The sequence below is a fragment of the Aotus nancymaae genome, unplaced genomic scaffold (genome assembly GCF_030222135.1).
Source record: "Aotus nancymaae isolate 86718 unplaced genomic scaffold, 86718_ANA_hifiasm-v0.15.2.pri h1tg000028l, whole genome shotgun sequence".
Taxonomy (NCBI): Eukaryota; Metazoa; Chordata; class Mammalia; order Primates; family Aotidae; genus Aotus; species Aotus nancymaae.
The window spans coordinates 9963127-9981802 of record NW_026988441.1 but is presented as its reverse complement, the minus strand read 5'-3'; the positions used below and the strand labels follow the sequence as shown (position 1 = coordinate 9981802).

The 18676-nt window shown below is 52.3% G+C and overlaps 2 protein-coding genes across 2 annotated transcripts; both read left to right on the top strand.

Annotated features, from left to right (window-relative positions):
- Positions 1-6418: 6418 nt before the first annotated feature.
- Positions 6419-9772, top strand: APOC4 (apolipoprotein C4). The gene is made up of 3 exons (XM_012446759.3): positions 6419-6549; positions 8977-9121; positions 9413-9772. The coding sequence occupies exons 1-3, from the start codon at positions 6474-6476 to the stop codon at positions 9570-9572; spliced, it is 381 nt and encodes a 126-aa protein (XP_012302182.2). The 5' UTR covers positions 6419-6473; the 3' UTR covers positions 9573-9772.
- A 459-nt stretch (positions 9773-10231) lies between these two features.
- On the top strand, positions 10232-14633 carry APOC2 (apolipoprotein C2). Its single transcript, XM_012446760.3, has 4 exons — positions 10232-10339; positions 13084-13151; positions 13318-13477; positions 14386-14633. Exons 2-4 carry the CDS (start codon positions 13097-13099, stop codon positions 14474-14476), a joined length of 306 nt encoding a protein of 101 aa, XP_012302183.2. The 5' UTR covers positions 10232-10339; positions 13084-13096; the 3' UTR covers positions 14477-14633.
- Positions 14634-18676: the final 4043 nt, after the last annotated feature.

The window sequence follows — 18676 nt, the reverse complement described above, 5'->3', positions numbered from 1 at the left end:
CACCAGCTTCGGCTTCCCAAATTGTTGGGATTACAGGCGTGAGCCACCGCGCCCAGCCATAACTCAATTTTTCAACATGCATTAGAAGGGACATTTGAAATTCTTCTTCACCCCATCCTCCCTGCCATCATCCAGAGTCAGGGAATGGCTAGAGACACCAGATTAGCAGAGAGGTGAAGGCAGGGATGAGAAGGATGAAGGGGATGAGGGGGTGGGATTCAGACCAGGGCCAGGCCCCAGGTGTGGAGAGAAAGAGATGAGAGTGGTTTTGGGGCTTAGTGACTTGAGGACAGAGTTGCAGGCTCAGAGGCACACAGGTCATTCAGGGCTGGCCCCGCCCCCTTCTGGCCTCTCAGTTCCCATCCTCCAGCAGCTGTTTGCGTGCTGCCTCTGAAGTCCACCCTGAACGACCTTCAGCCTGTTCCTGTCCCTGAGATGGGCAAACATTGCAAGCAAGAAGCAAACAGCAAACACGCAGCCCTCCCTGTGTGCTGACCTGGGAGCTGGGGCGGAGGTCAGAGACCTCCCGGGCCCACGCCACCTCCAACATGCTCTTGACCTCTTGGATTTTGGTGGAGAGGGGCAGAGGTTGTCCTGGCCTGGTTAGGTGGCGTGAGAGGGTCCTGGTTCAAAACCATCACTTGCTGGTTGGAGAGTCATCGGTAAGTGGCTACGCCCCCACACAAAGTTGCTTCCCCATCTGTACAATCGAATTGATAACGGTGCCACCTGCCAGGCATGCCTGTGATCCCAGCACTTTGGGAGGCTGAGGTGGATGGATCACTTAAAGTCAGGAATTCAAGACCATCCTGGCCAACATGGTGAAACCCTGTCTCTACCAAAAGTACAAAAAATTAGCTGGGCGTGGTGTCACACTCCTGTAGTCTCAACTACTCTGGAGGCTGAGGCAGGAGAATCGCTTGAACCCAGAAGGCGGAGGTTGCAGTGAGCCGAGATGGTGCCACTGCACTCCAGCCTGGGTGACAGAGTGAGACTGCATCTCAAAAAAAAAAAAAAAAAAAGATGCCCACCTGATAGGGCTTTTGTGGCAAATAAGTTCATGGTGGCAGATGCCTGTATTCCTAGCTACCCGAGAGGCTGAGGTTCTCATCCCAGCTACTATGGAGGCTGAGGCAGGAGAATCACTTGCATCCAGGAGGCAGAGGTTGCAGTGAACCAAGACCATGCCATTGCACTCCAGCCTGGGCAATAAGAGCAAAACTCCGTCTTAAAAAAAAAAAAAGACATGAAAAGAAAAAAAGAGGTAGAGTTGGTGGGAGCTGTGTCTCACTCCTGTAATCCCAGCACTTTGGGAGGCTGAGGAGGGCGAATACGAGGTCAGGAGATTAACACCAGCCTCGTCAACATGGTAAAGCCCCATCTCTATTAAAAATACAAAAAATTGCCAGGTGCGGTGGCTCACTCCTGTAATCGCAGCACTTTGGGAGGCCAAGGCGGGCGGATCACTTGAGGTCAGGAGTTCAAAACCAGCCTGTCCAACATGGAGAAACCCCGTCTTTAAAAAAAAAAAACAGCCGGGCGTGGTGGCTCACGCCTGTAATCCCAGCACTTTGGGAGGCCGAGGCGGGTGGATCACGAGGTCAAGAGATCGAGACCATCCTGGTCAACATGGTGAAACCCCATCTCTACTAAAAACACAAAAAATTAGCTGGGCATGGTGGCGCGTGCCTGTAATCCCAGCTACTCAGGAGGCTGAGGCAGGAGAATTGCCTGAACCCAGGAGGCGGAGGTTGTGGTGAGCCGAGATCGCGCCATTGCACTCCAGCCTGGGTAACAAGAGCGAAACTCCGTCTCAAAAAAAAAAAAACAAAAAAAAAAAACAAAAAATTAGCTCGGCATAGTGGCAGGCACCTGTAATCCCAGCTACTCCAGAGGCTAAGAAAGGTGAATCACTGGAACCCAGGAGGCAGAGGTTGCAGCGAACCGAGATCACGCCATTGCACTCCAGCCTGGGGGACAGAGTGAGACTTCACCCCAAAAAAAAGAAAAGAGGGCCGGGCGCAGTGGCTCACATCTGTAACATGGTGAAACCTCATCTTTAAAAAAAAAAAAGAAAAAGAGAGAGTCAGGCTCTGAACCCCACACCAAACTGGTTTTCATAACACAATACGTGGCAGGTTTGTTTTTGTTTTTTATTTTGGGTTTTTGTTTGTTTGTTTTGGAGACAGGGTCACCCAGGCTGTAATGCAATGGCACAATCATAGCTCACTGTAGCATTGAACTCCTAGGCTCAAGCAATCCTCCCACCTCCGCCTCCTAAGTAGCTGAAACAACAGGTGCATGCCACTATGCCTGGCTGATTTTTTTCATTGTTAGTAGAGACCAGGTCTCCCTGTGTTGCCCAGGCTAGCGCCTAACTCCTGGGCTCAGGTGATCCTCACACCACGGATTACGGGCATGAGCCACAATGCTGGCCTTTGTGTTTTTTTTTGTTTTGTTTTTTTTAAGAGACAAGGTCTTACTGTGTTGCTCAGGCTGGACTCTCAAACTCCTGGGCTCAAGGGACCCTCCTACCACAGCTTTCTGAGTAGCTGGGGTTACAAGTACCTCCCTGCCATAGTACCTGGCTGTTATTGTTTTTTATAATTGTGGTAAAAATACAAATAACATGGCCGGGCATGGTGGCTCAAACTGCTGTAATCATAGCAATTTGGGAGGTCAAGGGAGGAGGATCGCTTGAGCCCAGGAGTTCAAGACCAGCCTGGGCAACTTAGCCAAACTGTCTCTACAAAAAATTTAAAAATTAGCTGGGCGGCCAGGCACAGTGGCTCATGCCTGTAATCCCAGCACTTTGGGAGCCAGAGGTGGGCAGATCATCTGAGAGGTCAGGAGTTTGAGACCAGCCTGGCCAACATGGTGAAACCCCCATCTCTATAAAAATACAAAAAATTAGCCAGGCCTGGTGGCAGGTGTCTGTAATCCCAGCTACTTGGGAGGCTGAGGCAGGAGAACCACTTGAACCCAGGAGGCAGAGGTTGCAGTGAGCCGAGATCAAGTCACTGCACTCTAGCCTGGGCGACAGAGCAAGACTCCGCCTCAAAAAAAAAAAAAAAAAAGAAAGAAAAGAAAAACATAAAAAACAAACTTACCACCGAAGTCATTTTTAGGTGTACAGTTCAGTGGCATCAAGAACATTCACACTGTTGTGTAACCATCCCCACTATTTCCAGGATATCTTCGTCATCCCAAACAGAAACTCTGGGTGTTTTCAATCTGCTGATGATTGCTACCTAAGTTCAGGGGACATTTGTTGCTCACCTACTGTGCTCAGTTGGGGCCTCTGGGATCGACAGGATTCTGCCGAGGCCGACATCTGGGTCAGGACAGTCCTGCACAGTTGTTCAGGTTGTGGCCAAGGTTGGGTTTGCAGATTTGCCATATAAAAATGCAGGATGCTCAGTTACATTGGAATTTCAGATTAATAGCAAAAAAAGTTTTGGTGTAATTCCCAAATATTGCATGGGACATATATTATATATATATATTCTATTGCACTTTAGGTTCTGGAGTACACGTGCAGAACATGCAGGATTGCTGCATAGGTACATACATGGCAATGTGGTTTGCTGCCTCCATCCCCGTCACCTATATCTGGCATTTCTCCCCATGTTATCCCTCCCCAACTCCCTACCCTCCGCTGCCCCTCCCCTAGTCCCCCCCAACAGACCCCAGTGTGTGCTGCCTCACATGGGACATATTTATAGTAAAATATCATGCATTGTTGATTTGAAATTCAAATGTAATTAGGCCTTCTGGATATATATATATATATATATTTTTTTTTTTTTAAACAGAGTCTCACTCTGTCACCCAGGCTGGAATGCAGTGGCACCATCTTGGCTCACTGCAACTTCTGTGTCCTGGGTTGAAGCGATTCTCCTGTCTCAGCCTACCAAGTAGCTGGAACTATAGGCGTGCGCCACAATGCCCAACTAACTTTTGTATTTTTAGTAGAGATGGATTTCACCATGTTGGCCAGGATGGTCTCAATCTCTTGACCTCATGATCCACCTGCCTCGGCCTCCCAAAGTGCCGGGATTACAGGCGTGAGCCACCGTGTCCGGCTGAGCCTTCTCTATTTTGTCTGACAAGTGTAGACATAAGAATCTAGCCCATGGTCCCCTGACTGAGCAATGTGCCCTGGGGTGCAGCTGGGTCCTTCAGGAGAAAAATGCTCTTTTATTTCTGGCACTGGGACTGTTCTGATGTGGGGTTTTTTTTGTTGGTTTTTGTTGTTGTTTTGTTTTTGAGACAGGGTCTCTCTCTGTCACCCCTTCCGAGTAGCTGGGATTACAGGTGCGCACAGCTGGACAATTTTTCTTTCCTTTTTTTTTTTTTTTGAGATGGAGTTTCGCTCTTGTTACCCAGGCTGGAGTGCAATGGCGCGATCTCGGCTCACCGCAACCTCCGCCTCCTGGGTTCAAGCAATTCTCCTGCCTCAGCCTCCCGAGTAGCTGGGACTACAGGCGTGCGCCACCATGCCCAGCTAATTTTTGTATTTTTAGTAGAGACGGGGTTTCACCTTGTTGACCAGGATGGTCTTGATCTCTTGACCTTGTGATCCACCCCCCTCGGCCTCCCAAAGTGCTAGGATTATAGGCTTGACCTTGTGATCCACCGCGCCCGGCCAATTTTTCTATTTTTAGTAGAGACAGGGTTTCACCATGTTGGCCAGGCTGGTCTTGAACTCTTGACCTCAGGTGATCTGCCTGCCTCGGCCTCCCAAAGTGCTGGGATTACAGTAATGAGCCACTGTGCCTGGCCAATTTTTGTATTTTTTGTAAAGATGGGGTTCCAGCTGCTCCTTCCTGCCATCGGCTGATGTGGAGGGCTGGAGGTGGCGGCATATTAAAAAAAAATTTTTTTAATAAACAATCAATAATAAATAATAAAAAAAAGAGACAAGGTTTCAGCTTGTTGCTCAGGCTGGTCTCAAACTCCTGGGCTCAAGCGGTCTGCCTGCCTCAGCCTCCCAAAGCACTGGGATTACAAGTGGGAGCCACCCACCTGGCCCTGGGGCTGATGTTGATGACCTCCTACCATGTGCACCTGCAGCTTTTCTGCAGTAGCCTCAACCTTCCTGCACGAGGATGCTGGGAGGCAGGTGCTTCCTATCAACCCGTGTTACAGTTGAAAAATACGAGCCCCAGAAAAGAGAACTTATTTGCCCAGCTCACAGGATGAAGGAATCGGGGATTTTTGAAGCCCAGGTCCGTCTGAAGCCAGAGTCACCCAGAGGAGAAAGAGCTGGAATTGAGAAGGCCAGGGATGCTTGGAGGTGACTGGGCCCCAGCCCACCCCAGAGGAAACAGAGACTGGAGATATGAGACTGTGTTGGTGTTTCCGGACATCACTCCTTGGGCCCTGCTGAGGCCGTACCACGTGCCTGGCCCTGCAGCCCAGGGGCTAGGAGAAATTAGACATAAAATAATAATAACGGCAATGATCTTTGAGCACCTATATTGCCAGGCTCCACGGTAAGAGCTTTCTTTGTTTTTTTTCAGGGTTTTTTTCTTTTTTGAGAGAGTCTTGGAGTCTTGCTCTGTCGCCCAGGCTGGAGTGCAGTGACACAACTGTGGTCACTGCAGCCTTCGACTCCTGGATTCAAGTGATTCTCCTGCCTCAGCCTCCTGACTAGCTGGGATTACAGGCACCCGCCATCATGCCCGGCTAATTTTTGTATTTTTGTAGGGACAGGGTTTCACCATGTTGGCCAGGCTGGTCTTGAACTCCTGACCTCACGTGATCCGCCCGCCTTGGCCTCCCAAAGTGCTGGGATTACAGGTGTGAGCCACCAAGCCTGGCCTTTGTTTGCTTTTTGAGACAGAGTCTTGCTCTTTTGTCCAGGCTGGAGTGCAGTGGAGAGATCTTGGCTCACTGCAACCTCCACCTCCCAGGTCAAGCGATTCTCCTGCCTCAGCCTCCCGAGTATCTGGGATTACAGGCACACGTCACTATGCCTGGCTAATTTTTATATTTTTAGTAAAGAGGAAGTTTCACCATGTTGGTCAGGTTGGTCTCAAACTCCTGGCTTCATATGATCCGCCCTCCTCAGCCTCCCAAAGTGCTGGGATTACAGGTGTGAGCTGTGGCACCTGGCCTTTCTATTTATGCTATCCAATTAATGTCCTGAAATATGGACTGTGCCTCCCATTTTATGAAGGAGGAAACTGAGTCCAGCAAATGAGGCTGTCATAGGGGTGGATTTGAACTTGCCTCAGTGCAGGAGGCTCAAGAGCCGTCTGTCTTCTCTCAGAGCATGATGTGGTGTGGACAGGAGAGAGGCCCACAGAAGCATGACCTCTGATTGCTGTTGTCACCTGGGCCCTGCTCTCTAAAGTCCCTGCCAAGGGGCGTGGGGAGGTGGCCGGGGGAGGGCCCTGCTCCAGGCAGCCTCCCCTCCCCCGGCCCACAGAGCTGAGCAAAGGGACAGAGGGACGGAACCCCTAGAAATGTCCCTTCTCAGACACAGGCTCCAGGCCCTGCCCTCGCTGTGCCTCTGCGTGCTGGTCCTGGCCTGCATTGGGGGTGAGAAGAAGAGGGTGGAGGGATGTGGGGCCCACATCCTGGTGGGTATGAGTGTGGCTGTGTGTCCTGTGGCTTTGTAGCTATGTGAGACATGAGTGTCCAGCGTGTATGTTTCATGGCATGCGTATGCATATGTGTGTCGGGGAGTGTGTGTGTCAGTGGCTGAGCATGAAGTGTGAATGTAACATTGGTACTCATGGATCATCTGTGCGTGTGTGTGTGTGCATGCAAGTGGGAGTATGCAGTCATGGTAAAAGTGCATGTCTGGCCAGGCGCAGTGGCTCACACCTGCAATCCCAGCACTTTGGGAGGCCAAGGCGGGTGGATCACAAGGTCAAGAGTTTGAGACCAGCCTAGCCAACCTGGTGAAACCCTATCTCTACTAAAAATACAAAACTTAGCCAGGCATGGTGGCAGGCATCTGTAATTCCAGCTACTGGGGAGGCTGAGGCAGGAGAATTGTCTGAACCTGGGAGGCAGAGGTTGCGGTGAGCTGAGACCACGCCACTGCACTCCAGCCTGGGCAACAGAGCAGGACTCCATCTCAAAAAAAAAAGTGCAGGTCTGTGACTGTGCGTGCATATGTTTGTGTGAACCTCTCTGGCGTGTGTGCAAAATATTGAGTGTGGATGCATGTGAGGGGTCTGTGAGTGTGTGCTGGTGTGTACATCTGTGTTTTGCATATGCATTTTTTTTTTTTGAGACAGAGTTTTACTCTTGTTGCCCAGGCTGGAGTGCAATGGCACAATCTCGGTTCATTGCAATCTCCACCTCCCAGGTTCAAGCAATTCTCCTTCCTCAGCCTCCCAAGTAGCTGGGATTACAGGCATGCACCACCAGGCCGGGCTAATTTTGTATTTTTAGTAGAGACTGGGTTTCTCCACGGTTGGTCAGACTGGTCTCGAACTCCCGACCTCAGGTGATCCACCTGCCTTGGCCTCCCAGAGTGTTGGGATTACAGGTGTGAGCCACTGCACTGACATTTTTTTTTTTTTTTTTTGGAGACAGAGTCTCACTCTGTTTCCCAGGCTGGAGGGGCAGTGGCGCAATCTTGGCTCACTGCACCATCGACCTCCTGGGTTCAAGTAATTCTCCTGCCTCAGCCTTCAGAGTACCTAGGACTACAGGCACACGCCACCACACCTGGCTAATTTTTTATATTTTTGGTAGAGACAGGGTTTTGCCATGTTGCCCAGGCTGGTCTTGAACTCCTGACCTCAGGTGATCCGCTCGCCTTGGCTTCCCAAAGTACTGGGGTTACAGGCGTGAGCCACCACACCTGGCCGGCATTTAAATTTTTAACACGTATATAGCGTCTATAATGTACAAGGCACCATTCTATGTGTATCGTACGTATTAACTCTCAAATCTCACAATAACCCTGAGGTAGGTACTATTATCTCATTCTACAGAAGAGGAAACTGAGTCATGGAGAGAGAGGTTAAGTCACTGGCCGAGGCACACAGCCGGTCACAGGTGGCCCCCGCGTGACGGCTGGTCTCTGTAGGCGAGGCTTTGTCCAGATGCATGGGTAGAAGGTCTGGCCTGAAAAGAGGAACTGACAGCAAGGCTAAGCCAGTGTGCACCCCTGGGCACAGAAAGTCACCTCCTGCTCTCCCTCCACTGTCCATAGAGGTAGCTGAGACAGGGTGGGGGTCACAGCAGAACTAAGGGGGAAGGAGGTGTTCCTGGGCAGCAAGATCAGGTGGCGAAGGGAGGCATCAGAGGATGGCAGAGAGGGAATTAGAGGGAAACCACAGGCAGACTGTGACAAGAGGGGCTGCGGACACGGCGGAGAGATGGCCCGGCCGGGCGCAGTGGCTCATGCCTGTAATCCCAGCACTTTGGGAGGCCAAGGTGGGCAGATGACTTAAGATCAGGAGTTCAAGACCAGCTTGGCTAACATAGCAAAACTCCATCTCTACTAAAAATACAAAAATTGGCCGGGTGCGGTGGCTCGTGCCTATAATCCCAGCACTTTGGGAGGCCGAGGTGGGTGGATCACGAGGTCAAGAGATGGAGACCATTTTGGTCAACAGGGTGAAACCCCATCTCTACTAAAAATACAAAAATTAGCAGGGCATGATGGCAGGTACCTGTAATCCCAGCTACTCAGGAGGCTGAGGCAGGAAAATTGCCTGAATCCAGGAGGTGGAGGTTTCAGTGAGCTGAGAACTGCCCTTGACCCTGGACAACAGAGCCAGAGACTCTGTCTCAAAAAAAAAAAAAAAGAGAGAGAGAGAGATGGCTGATGGTTAAAGAGGAATAGGAGGTCAGGGGACATATAACGGTAAAGGCGGGAGGCAAGAGGACTGGCAGGGGGCTGCCCCTGTGCCACCAGGAGTGATGGATGAGCATGGAGGGAAAGGGAGGAGGGGGGATTCTAGGGTCGCAGCCCACCCCAGTTGCCTTCCGGTTCCAACCTAGCATGCCAGTCAGAAGCCTATGAAGGCACCACAAGCCCCCCACCGGAGCAAAAGATGAGTCACTGGAACCTGGTGCAGAGCAGGTTGAAGGAGCTCCTGGAGCCAGCGGTGACCAGGACCAGAGACAGGTGGCAGTGGCTGGGCTGGTGAGTGTGTGCTGGGCTGGACTGCAGGAGGGGACTACTGGGTCTGAGGGAGGAGGAGGCTGGGGCCTGGACCCCTGGGTCTGAGGGAGGAAGGGGCTGGGGTCTAAACCTCTGGGTCTGAGGGAGGAGGAAAGGGTAGGAGTGGGGCTGTGACCCCTGGGTCCGGGAGGGAGAAGTGGAGGGTTACATGTGAGAGCAGCAACTCCTGGATCAGAGAGAGAATCGGATCAATGGGGCACAGAACAGCTGGGGATCGCCGGGGTCTGCACTGTGAGGTCCTCTCTGCCACAGGAGCCTCAGCACCCTCCAGGGCTTCATGCAGACCTACTATGACGACCACCTGAGGGACCTGGGTCCTCGCACCAAGACCTGGCTCCTCGAATCCAAAGACGGCCTCTTGAACAAGACCTACAGCCTGTGCCCCAGGCTTCTCTGTGCGGACAAGAACTAGGATTAAAGTGTCCATAAAAGCCAGGTGTGGTGGTGGTGTGTGTCTGTAGTCCCAGCTACTCAGGAGGCTTAGGCAGGAGGATGGTTTGAGCCCAGGAGCTCAAGACCAGCCTGGGCAACACAGCAAGATCTCTTTGGGGGAAAAAAGAAAAAATTAAAAATTAAGTTCCTACTTCTCCAATAAATACAGTCTCACCTGTGCCCCTGTCTGGCTCCTTCCCCAGTGTGGCCAGGAATAACCCCACCCCACGCCCTCCCAGGAATTAACGACTAGAAGAGGTGACACCTGACGTGGGAGGGAGATTTGGGGGGTAGGGAAGGGTATCAAGGGATAACACCCCACCGTGGGCTTGCGGAGGGGGAGATCTTGGAGGCGAGTCAGTTTCAGGAGAGTGAGGGCGGGGTTAGCAGATTTCCACGATGGCCCTCACTGACAGCTTTGCCTTTGTCTCCCACAAGATCTGACTCCATTCCCGATGGGCAACCAGCACCTCCAACCCCCACACAGCCACCAGCCCAACCTCTCTCAGGGGCAAATTCTTAGCGTGAGGGTTTCCCTGTTGCTCGAGTGAAGGTTCCCTGTGGCTTGACCTTGGGAGACGTCATTGCCCTTTCTGCCCCTATCCACCCCCTCTGTGGTTCTGTTGGCCAGGACTTTGGCCTAGACCATGGATGGGGGTGGTGGCTGTGGAGCGGAGGTGGGTCTCAACAGCTATAAAGCCTCTCTGTGCCTGTTCAGAGCCGGTGAGGACAGCCTGCCAGAGTCTGGTAAGAGAGGGACCTAGGGTGTGGGGGCAGGGAGGGTCAGCAGGGAGGGGGTAAAGATCGATAAAGCAGGCCGGGCGCAGTGGCTCACGCCTATAATCCCAGCACTTTGGGAGGCCGAGGCGGGTGGATCACGAGGTCGAGAGATCGAGACCATCCTGGTCAACATGGTGAAACCCTGTCTCTACTAAAAATACAAAAATTAGCTGGGCATGGTGGCGCGTGCCTGTAGTCCCAGCTACTCGGGAGGCTGAGGCAGGAGAATTGCCTGAACCCAGGAGGCGGAGGTTGCGGTGAGCCGAGATCCCGCCATTGCACTCCAGCCTGGGTAACAAAAGTGAAACTCTGTCTCAAAAAAGAAAAAGAAAAAGATCGATAAAGCAGGAATTGTAAGAGGCACAATGTCAGAAACCTGTGTTGGAACCATGATGTGTGTGTGTGTGTGTGTGTGTGTGTGTGTGTGTGTGTGTGTGTGTGTCAGAGAGAGACAGTGAGGGAGTCTTGCTATGTTGCCTAAGCTAGACTCAAACTCTGGGGCTCAAGCGATCCTCCTGCCTCAGCCTCCCCATTAGCTGGGACTACGGTGCACACCACACCCTGCAAATCACAGAATTTAGAATCGTAGCCTATTTGAGCTTGTGCCTGGAGTTGGGGTAGCTGAGGTGGAGAAGATCCCTTGAGCCCAGAAGTTCGAGGCTACAGTGAGCTATGATCTCGCCACCGTGTTCCAGCCTGGGTGATGGAGAAACCCTGTTTCTAAAAGAGAAAAAGGGTCAGATTCAGTGGCTCACGTCTGTAATCCCAGCTACTCGGGAGTCTGAGGCAGAATAATTGCTTGAACGCAGGAGGTGGAGGTTGCATCGAGCCCAGATCGCATCACTGCACTCCAGCCTGGGTGACAGAGCAAGACTATCTCAAAAAAAAAATTTTTTTCAAAAACTAAAAAAAGAGTTGTAGGCCAGGTACAGTGGCTCACTCCTGTAATCCAAACACTTTGGGAGGCCAAGGCAGACAGATCACTTGAGGTCAGGAGTTTGAGATCAGCTTAGCCAACGTGAAGAAACCCCGTACAAACATTAGCCGGGCATGGTGGCGCATGCTTGTAATCCCAGCTACGCAGGAGGCTGAAGCAGGAGAATTGCTTGAAACCGGGAGATAGAGGTTGCAGTGAGCCAAAATTGCACCACTGCACTCCAGGCTGGAAAAAAAATTGTAGACGATTTGCTTATTCTCTGGGGCTCATGTCTCAACCTCCTTCTGCTGTAGCTTCCTCATCTATGTGTGGATGACGATATTGCGCCGTGCAGATGTTTGTCGTCACCAAGAGTGGGTGGGTGAGGACTCAATGAGCAGGTGCAGGGAGATGAGGTCTGACTTAGGGCAGAGCCCAAAGGAAACGTGTCTGATCTAGTGTGAGTCCTTAATGGTGTGCGCAGAGCACCTCGCTGCACCGACTCAGCCTTACCAACAGACAGGGCCTTTGCTGTGTTCCCTGCTGGGCCCAGAACTGTTTAGGTGCTCAAGAAAGGCTTCTAGGCTGGCCTCAGTGGCTCACACCTATACTCAGCACTTTGGGGAGGCCGAGATGGGAGGATTGCTTGAGCCCAGGACTTCTAGACCAGCCTGGACAACAAAGTAAATATCCAAAAAAAAAAAAAAAAAACAAAGTAAATATCCCATCTCTACAAAAGAATAAAAATTAGCTGGGCATGGTGGCATGTGCCGATGCTACTTGGATCATTTGAGTCCAGGAGGTCGAGGCTGCATTGAGCTGTGATTGTACCAATGCACTTAAGTATGGGCCACAGAGTGAGATCCTGTCTCAAAACAAAAATAAAAACAGGCCGGTGCAGTGGCTCACGCCTGTAATCCCAGGACTTTGGGAGGCCGAGGTGGGCGGGTCATGAGGTCAGGAGTTTATTTTATTTATTTATTTATTATTATTTTTTAAAGATGGGGTTTCACCATGTTGGTCAGGCTGGTCTTGAACTCCCAACCTCAGGCGATCCGACCGCCTTGGCCTCCAATGTGCTTGGATTAGAGGCATGAGCCACATGCCCAGCCGAGGTCAGGAGTTTAAGACCAGCCTGGCCAACATGGTGAAACCCCATCTCTACTAAAAATACAAAAATTAGGCCGGGCGTGGTGGCTCATGCCTGTAATCCCAGAACTTTGGGAGGCCTAGGTGGGCGGATCATGAGGTCAGGAGTTCAAGACCAGTCTGGCCAGCATGGTGAAACCCTGTCTCTACTAAAAATGTAAAAAATTGGCCGGGCACGGTGGCTCATGCCTGTAATCCCAGCACTTTGGGAGGCTGAGGCGGGCGGATCACAAGGTCAAGAGATCAAGACCATCCTGGCCAACATGGTGAAACCCCGTCTCTACTCAAAATACAAAAATTAGCTGGGCATGGTGGCATGTACCTGTAATCCCAGCTACTTGAGAGCCTGAGGAGGGAGAATTGCTTGAACCTGGGAGGTGGAGGTTGCAGTGAGCCAAGATCACACCACTGCACTACAGCCTGAGCGACAGAGCAAGATTCAGTTTCAAAAAAAAAAAAAAAAATTACAAAGTTAACATCAGGAGTAGAATCACAGAATGTTGGAAAGTGAGGCCCAAGAAGGGGGCCGAGTCCAAGTCCAGGCGTGAGGAAGCTGCCCGGACGTGGAGCCACGAGGAGCAGGATTCAGTCCCCTGCTAGGCTGCCTCCAGTCGGCCTGCCGTGTGACACCCCCTCCATGTGGCAGGTCTCCTGACACCATGGGCACACGATTCCTCCTGGCTCTGTTTCTTGTCCTCCTGGTACTGGGATTCGGTGAGTGTGGGCTTCAGCGGAGGGAGGAGGGTTCAGGTGAATGAATTCCAAGCGTCTCCCCAACCCAGGCGCTTCCTACCCCTGCCTCTGCCCTCTCCTCTCCTTCCTACCTCCTTTTCCTCTGCTGCAGCCCCACGCACTCCCCTGACACACTCTCCCCCTGCAGAGGTCCAGGGGGCCCATCTGCCCCAGCAAGAAGAGTCAGCCAGCCCCGCCCTGCTCACCCAGATGCAGGAATCACTCTCCAGTTACTGGGACTCAGCAAAGGCAGCTGCCTCCAAGCTGTACCAGAAGACATACCTGCCCACTGTAGACGAGAAACTCAGGTAGTACCTGCGCCTGGAGAACTGCGGTCTGGCACGTACCACCTACTGCATCCAGGAGCCAGGGGTCCCAGCCCCAGTGCCTCCTCCCTCAGACCCAGAAGTCCAGGCCCCAGCCCCTCCTTCCTCAGACCCAGGGGTCCTGGCCCCAGCCCTTCCTCACTCAGACCCAGGAGTCCAGGCCCCCAGCTCCTCCTCCCTCAGACCCAGGGATCCAGGCCTCAGGCCCTCCTCCTTCAGACCCAGGTCCCCTTGCCCACCCTCCCTCACACCCAGGGATCCAGGCCTCAGCCCCTCCTACCTCAGACCCAGGCCCCCCGCCTCTCCTCCCTCAAACCCAGGAGTCCAGGCCCCCAGTCCCTCCTCCTCCTTTAGGCCCAGGAGTTCGGGCCTGAGCCCCTCCTCCCTCAGGCCCAGGGATCAATCCAGGCCTCAGTCCCTCCTTCCTCAGACCCCGGGCCCCCTACCCCTCCTCCCTCACACCCAGGGATCCAGGCCTCAGCTCTTCCTCCTCCTTTAGAGCCAGGAGTTCAGGCCTCAGCCCCTCCTCCCTCAGGCCCAGGGCCCCCACCCCTCCTCCCTCACACCCAGGGATCCAGGCCTCAATCCCTCCTTCCTCAGACTCAGGGCCCCCCAACCCTCCTCCCTCACACCCAGGGATCCAGGCCCCAGCCCCTCCTCCTCCCTCAGACTCTGGAGTCCAGGCCCCCAGCCCCTCCTCCTCCCTCACACCCAGGAGTCCAGGCCCCCCAGCCCCTCCTCTCCTCCCTCACACCCAGGAGTCCAGGCCCCCAGCCCCTCCTCCTCCCTCAGACCCAGGAGTCCAGGCCCCCAGCCCCTCCTCCTCCCTCAGACCCAGGAGTCCAGGCCCCCAGCCCCTCCTCCTCTAACCCTCTGTCCTTTCTCCCCAGGGACATGTACAGCAAAAGCACAGCAGCCATGAGCACTTATGCGGGCATTCTCACTGACCAGGTTCTTTCTATGCTGAAGGGAGAGGAGTGAAGGCCATATCCCCAATCTGTGGGTAAGGGGAGAGTCCCCCGCTCTGCTGGCCCCCCAGGTTCAGACTGAGCTCCCCCTTCCCAGTAGCTCTTGCATCATGCTCCCACCTCTAGCCTGAATTCTTCTCAATAAAAAAAACGATTCCAGTTCCTTCTCATGGATGTCACTGCTTTTCTGAGGACTCAGGGGCCAGGATGGAGGGGCTGACTCAGTCTAGCCAGCATTTAATGAGCACCTACTGTATGTATGGAGCCCTAACCCGGTCCATGGAATAAAGGAGTGAATAGTGACAATAAATAATCATAACAGCAATTAGAGATCACTCTTTTATTTTGAGACAGAATCTCACCGTCACAAAGGCTGGAGTGCAGTGATGCAATCTCAGTTTACTGCAACCTCAGCCACCTGGGTTCAAGTGATTGTCCTGCCTCAGTCTCCTGAGTGGCTGGGACTACAGGCACACACCATCACATCTGGCTAATTTTTGTATTTTTCACAGAGACGGGGTTTCACCATATTGGCCAGGCTGATCTTGAACTCCTGAGCTCAAGTGATACACCCGCCTCAGCCTCCCAAAGTGCTGAGATTACAGGCTTGAGCCACTGCGCCCAGACTGTAATATGTTTTCTTAACTGTTTTCTCCTTGTTAGTAATAGTAATAACATTACTATTACTCACAGCCAGGAGCTCTGCTCCATCCTGAGGCCACAAATGGAGAGACTCTAGCCCTTAGGGAACAAGAAGACAAAGGGAGAAGTTAATTTCAGACACCAGTACAGGCAAGGGTGAAGAGTGAAGCCAAAGACATCAAAGCCTTGGGTGTGGCCAACCTTAGAGCACTCCACCTTGGGCTATAGAGCGAGAGACTCTCTCTCAAAATAAAAGTACAGGGCTGGATGTGGTGGCTCATGCCTGCAATCCCAGAACTGTGGGAGGCCAAGGCGGGCAGATCACGAGGTCAAGAGATCCTGAGACCATCCTGGCCAACACAGTGAAACCCATCTCTACTAAAAATACAAAAATTTTAGTAGAGATGAATTTTAGTAGAGCTGGGCGTGGTGGCACCTGCCTGTAGTCCCAGCTACTCAGGAGAATTGCTTGAGCCCAGGAGGTCGAGGCTGCAGTGAGCTGAGATGGTACCACTGCCCTCCAGCCTGGGCAATGGAGGAGACCCTGACTCAAACAAAAACAACAAAAAAAGGGCCAGGCGTGGTGGCTCACGCCTGTAATCACAGCACTTCAGGAGGCCAAGGTGGGCAGATCATTTGAGGTTAAGAAGTTTGAGACCAGCCTGGCCAACATGGTGAAACCCCATCTCTACTAAAAATGGCCAGGCGTTGTGCCTCATGCCTGTAATCCCAGCACTTTGGGAGGCTGAGGTGGGCAGATCACCTAAGGTCGGGAGTTCGAGACCAGCCTGACCAACGTGGAGAGACCCTGTCTCTACTAAAATTACAAAAAATTAGCTGGGCATGGTGGCACATGCTTGTAATCCCAGCTACGTGGGAGGCTGAGGCAGGAGAATGGCTTGAACCTGGGAGGCAGAGGTTGTGGTGAGCCAAGATCACACCATTGCACTCCAGCCTGGGCAAAAAGAGCAAAACTCTGTCTCAATAAATAAATAAATAAATGAAAATAAAAATTCAAAAATTAGCCGAGTGTGGTGACACACGCCTGTAATCCCAGTTACTTGGAGGCTGAGGTAGGAGAATTTCTTGTACCCGGGAGGCGGAGGTTGCAGTGAGCCGAGATAGCACCACTGCACCCCAGCCTGGGCAACAGAGCAAGACTCTGTCTCAAAAAACAAGAAAAAAGAAAAACTTAATTGCAAGCAAAAAGCACAGAAGGCAGAAGGTACAAATAAGCAGAGGCTCCGTGGTTTGAAGGAGGCCAGTGCTGGGACCATGAATGAGGAAGGCTGGGGGCCAAGATTCCTGTAACCTGAGGGGGTCCAGGGTGGTCCTGCTTCCCAAGTCCATGGGTGGGGCTATTGGTCTCTGGGGATCCACAGCTTGTATTTCTCCATTAACTTCCAGTCAGGGTTTCAACACTCTTGGGGCAGCTTTCCCAGGTCCTGAGGCTGGGCAGCTGAGTCCAGTAGAAAATAGGCGCCCTGGGGAGGGACTGCGGGTAATGCCCCAGAGTACCCGGGGCCTGGGAAGAACTGAGGCTGCCAAGCGCAGGGGGTGGTGGGGAGGGGTAGATCCTGTAGGAACAATCCCTGCTCTGTGCACTTGGTTCCCACGGACGGTAGCCAAACTAAAGCACTGCCCGGACCAGTTCCGCTTCCAACCAATGCTGGTGCTCGCCTCAGACTCCTCCTTCCTTTCTCAGAACCCCATTCCCCTCAGGGCCCCCAGAGTCCAGGCCCCTAGATTCTTCTTTCCCTAGAACTTAACAGTTTGGGATCCCCCAATCCCTTTTCCTGAGGACCTAAAGTTTGGATCCCCAGTCGCCTTCTCCCTTAGAACCTGAAATCACAGCCCCGATCGGTATTTTGCGCCCCCTAGTGGAGAAAAGAGTGAGTCTGTCCTGTGACAGAGTAGGAATGGCAGAAGTTTTTACTTACTATGATTATTATTATTTTTTTTAGAGACAGCGTCTCACTCTGTCTTCCAGGCTGGAGTGCAGTAGTGTGATCACAGCTCACTGCCACCTCGAACTCCTGGGCTCCGGCGTCCCTCCCACGTCAGCCTCAGAGTAGCTGGACCACAGGTGCATGCCACCACAGTGGCTAGTTTTGATTTTTTTTTTTTTTTTTTTTTTTTTTTTGAGACAGAGTCTTGCTCTGTCGCCCAGACTGGAGTGCAGCGGCGTGATCTTGGCTCACAGCAACCTCCGCCTCCCAGGTTCAAGCGATTCTCATTGCTCAGCTTCCTGAGTAGCTGGGATTACAGGAGTGCGCCACCACGCCCGGCTAATTTTTGTATTTTTAGTAGAGACGGGGTTTAAGCATGTTGGCCAGATGATCTTGATCTCCTGACCTCGTGATCCACCCGCCTCGGGCTTCGGCCTCCCAAAGTGCTCTTTTTTTTTTTTTCTGAGGTGGAATCTCACTCTGTGGCCTATGCTAAAGTGCAATGGCACGATCTTGGCTCACTGTAACCTCTACCTCCCGGGTTCAAGAGGTTCTCCTGCCTCATCCTCTCGAATAGCTGGGATTACAGGCGCGTGCCACCACACCCGGCTAATTTTTATATTTTTAGTAGAGACAAGGTTTCACCATGTTGGTCAGGCTGGTCTCCAATTCCTGACCTCGTGATTCACCCGCCTCAGCCTCCCAAAGCGCTGGGATTACAGGCATGAGCTACCACGCCCGGCTGAGAGCCTCACACTTTCTTTCAGGAATCATCCCCAGGGCGGTGCTGGAGATACAGCAGTGACCATAACAGTCCCAGGTCAGCCTGCCCAGTTGGGGAGACATACCCATCCCTGACAGTGATGACACAAAGTGATCAGGGGTGGGATGGAGGAGCTGAGGGGGCCAGGAAGAATGGGAAATGGGCTCAGGGAGAGCTTCCTAGAGCGAGAGATACTATTACTAAGAGCTGAGACCTAGAGAAAAGTGGAGGAAACAGATAATAAAATGACAAATATTTAGAATATCCCAATGCAAAGCTTGCACTCCCTCCAGGTAATATATAAAGTTCAAAATCACAGCACCTCGAGTATTGACTACTTAAGCATGAGGCCCAGGACCTCATGTTTTACATTCGCTAGCTAACTACGTCTTCCCAAATAACACAACAGGGCAAAACGGAAAGACGAATAACAAGTATGATTATAATCCCTAGTTTATAAAAGGGGGAGAAACTGAGGCTCAAACAGAGATGTCACTTGTCACCAGCTTGGCCAACATGGCGAAACCCCGTCTTTACTAAAAATGCGGAAAAAGAAAAAAGAGCTGGGCATGGCGGCGCACTCCTGTAATTCCAGTTACTCGTGAGGCTGAGGCAAGAGAATCACTTAAACTCGGGAGGCAGAGGTTGCAGTGAGCCGAGATCAAGCCATTGCACTCCAGCCTGGGCGACAGAGCGAGACTCTGCCAAAAAAAAAAAAAGTCACTTGTCCAGGATCTCTTAGCTGGTTAGCAGCACGACAAGGGTTTGAACCCAGGCCAGACGTCCACCCAAGTTCACGGGTGAAGGGTTAACAGCCTCTGAAAATCTTGTCCTCTCTGGGCCTCCGTAACACCTTCTC

Coding starts and splice junctions, on each gene's coding strand:
- APOC2 (XM_012446760.3), top strand. CDS start 13,097: ATGGGCACACGATTCCTCCTGGCTCTGTTTCTTGTCCTCCTGGTACTG. Junction 13,152..13,317: donor CCTCCTGGTACTGGGATTCG/GTGAGTGTGGGC, acceptor CTCCCCCTGCAG/AGGTCCAGGGGGCCCATCTG. Junction 13,478..14,385: donor ACTGTAGACGAGAAACTCAG/GTAGTACCTGCG, acceptor CTTTCTCCCCAG/GGACATGTACAGCAAAAGCA.
- APOC4 (XM_012446759.3), top strand. CDS start 6,474: ATGTCCCTTCTCAGACACAGGCTCCAGGCCCTGCCCTCGCTGTGCCTC. Junction 6,550..8,976: donor GGTCCTGGCCTGCATTGGGG/GTGAGAAGAAGA, acceptor GTTCCAACCTAG/CATGCCAGTCAGAAGCCTAT. Junction 9,122..9,412: donor AGGTGGCAGTGGCTGGGCTG/GTGAGTGTGTGC, acceptor TCTCTGCCACAG/GAGCCTCAGCACCCTCCAGG.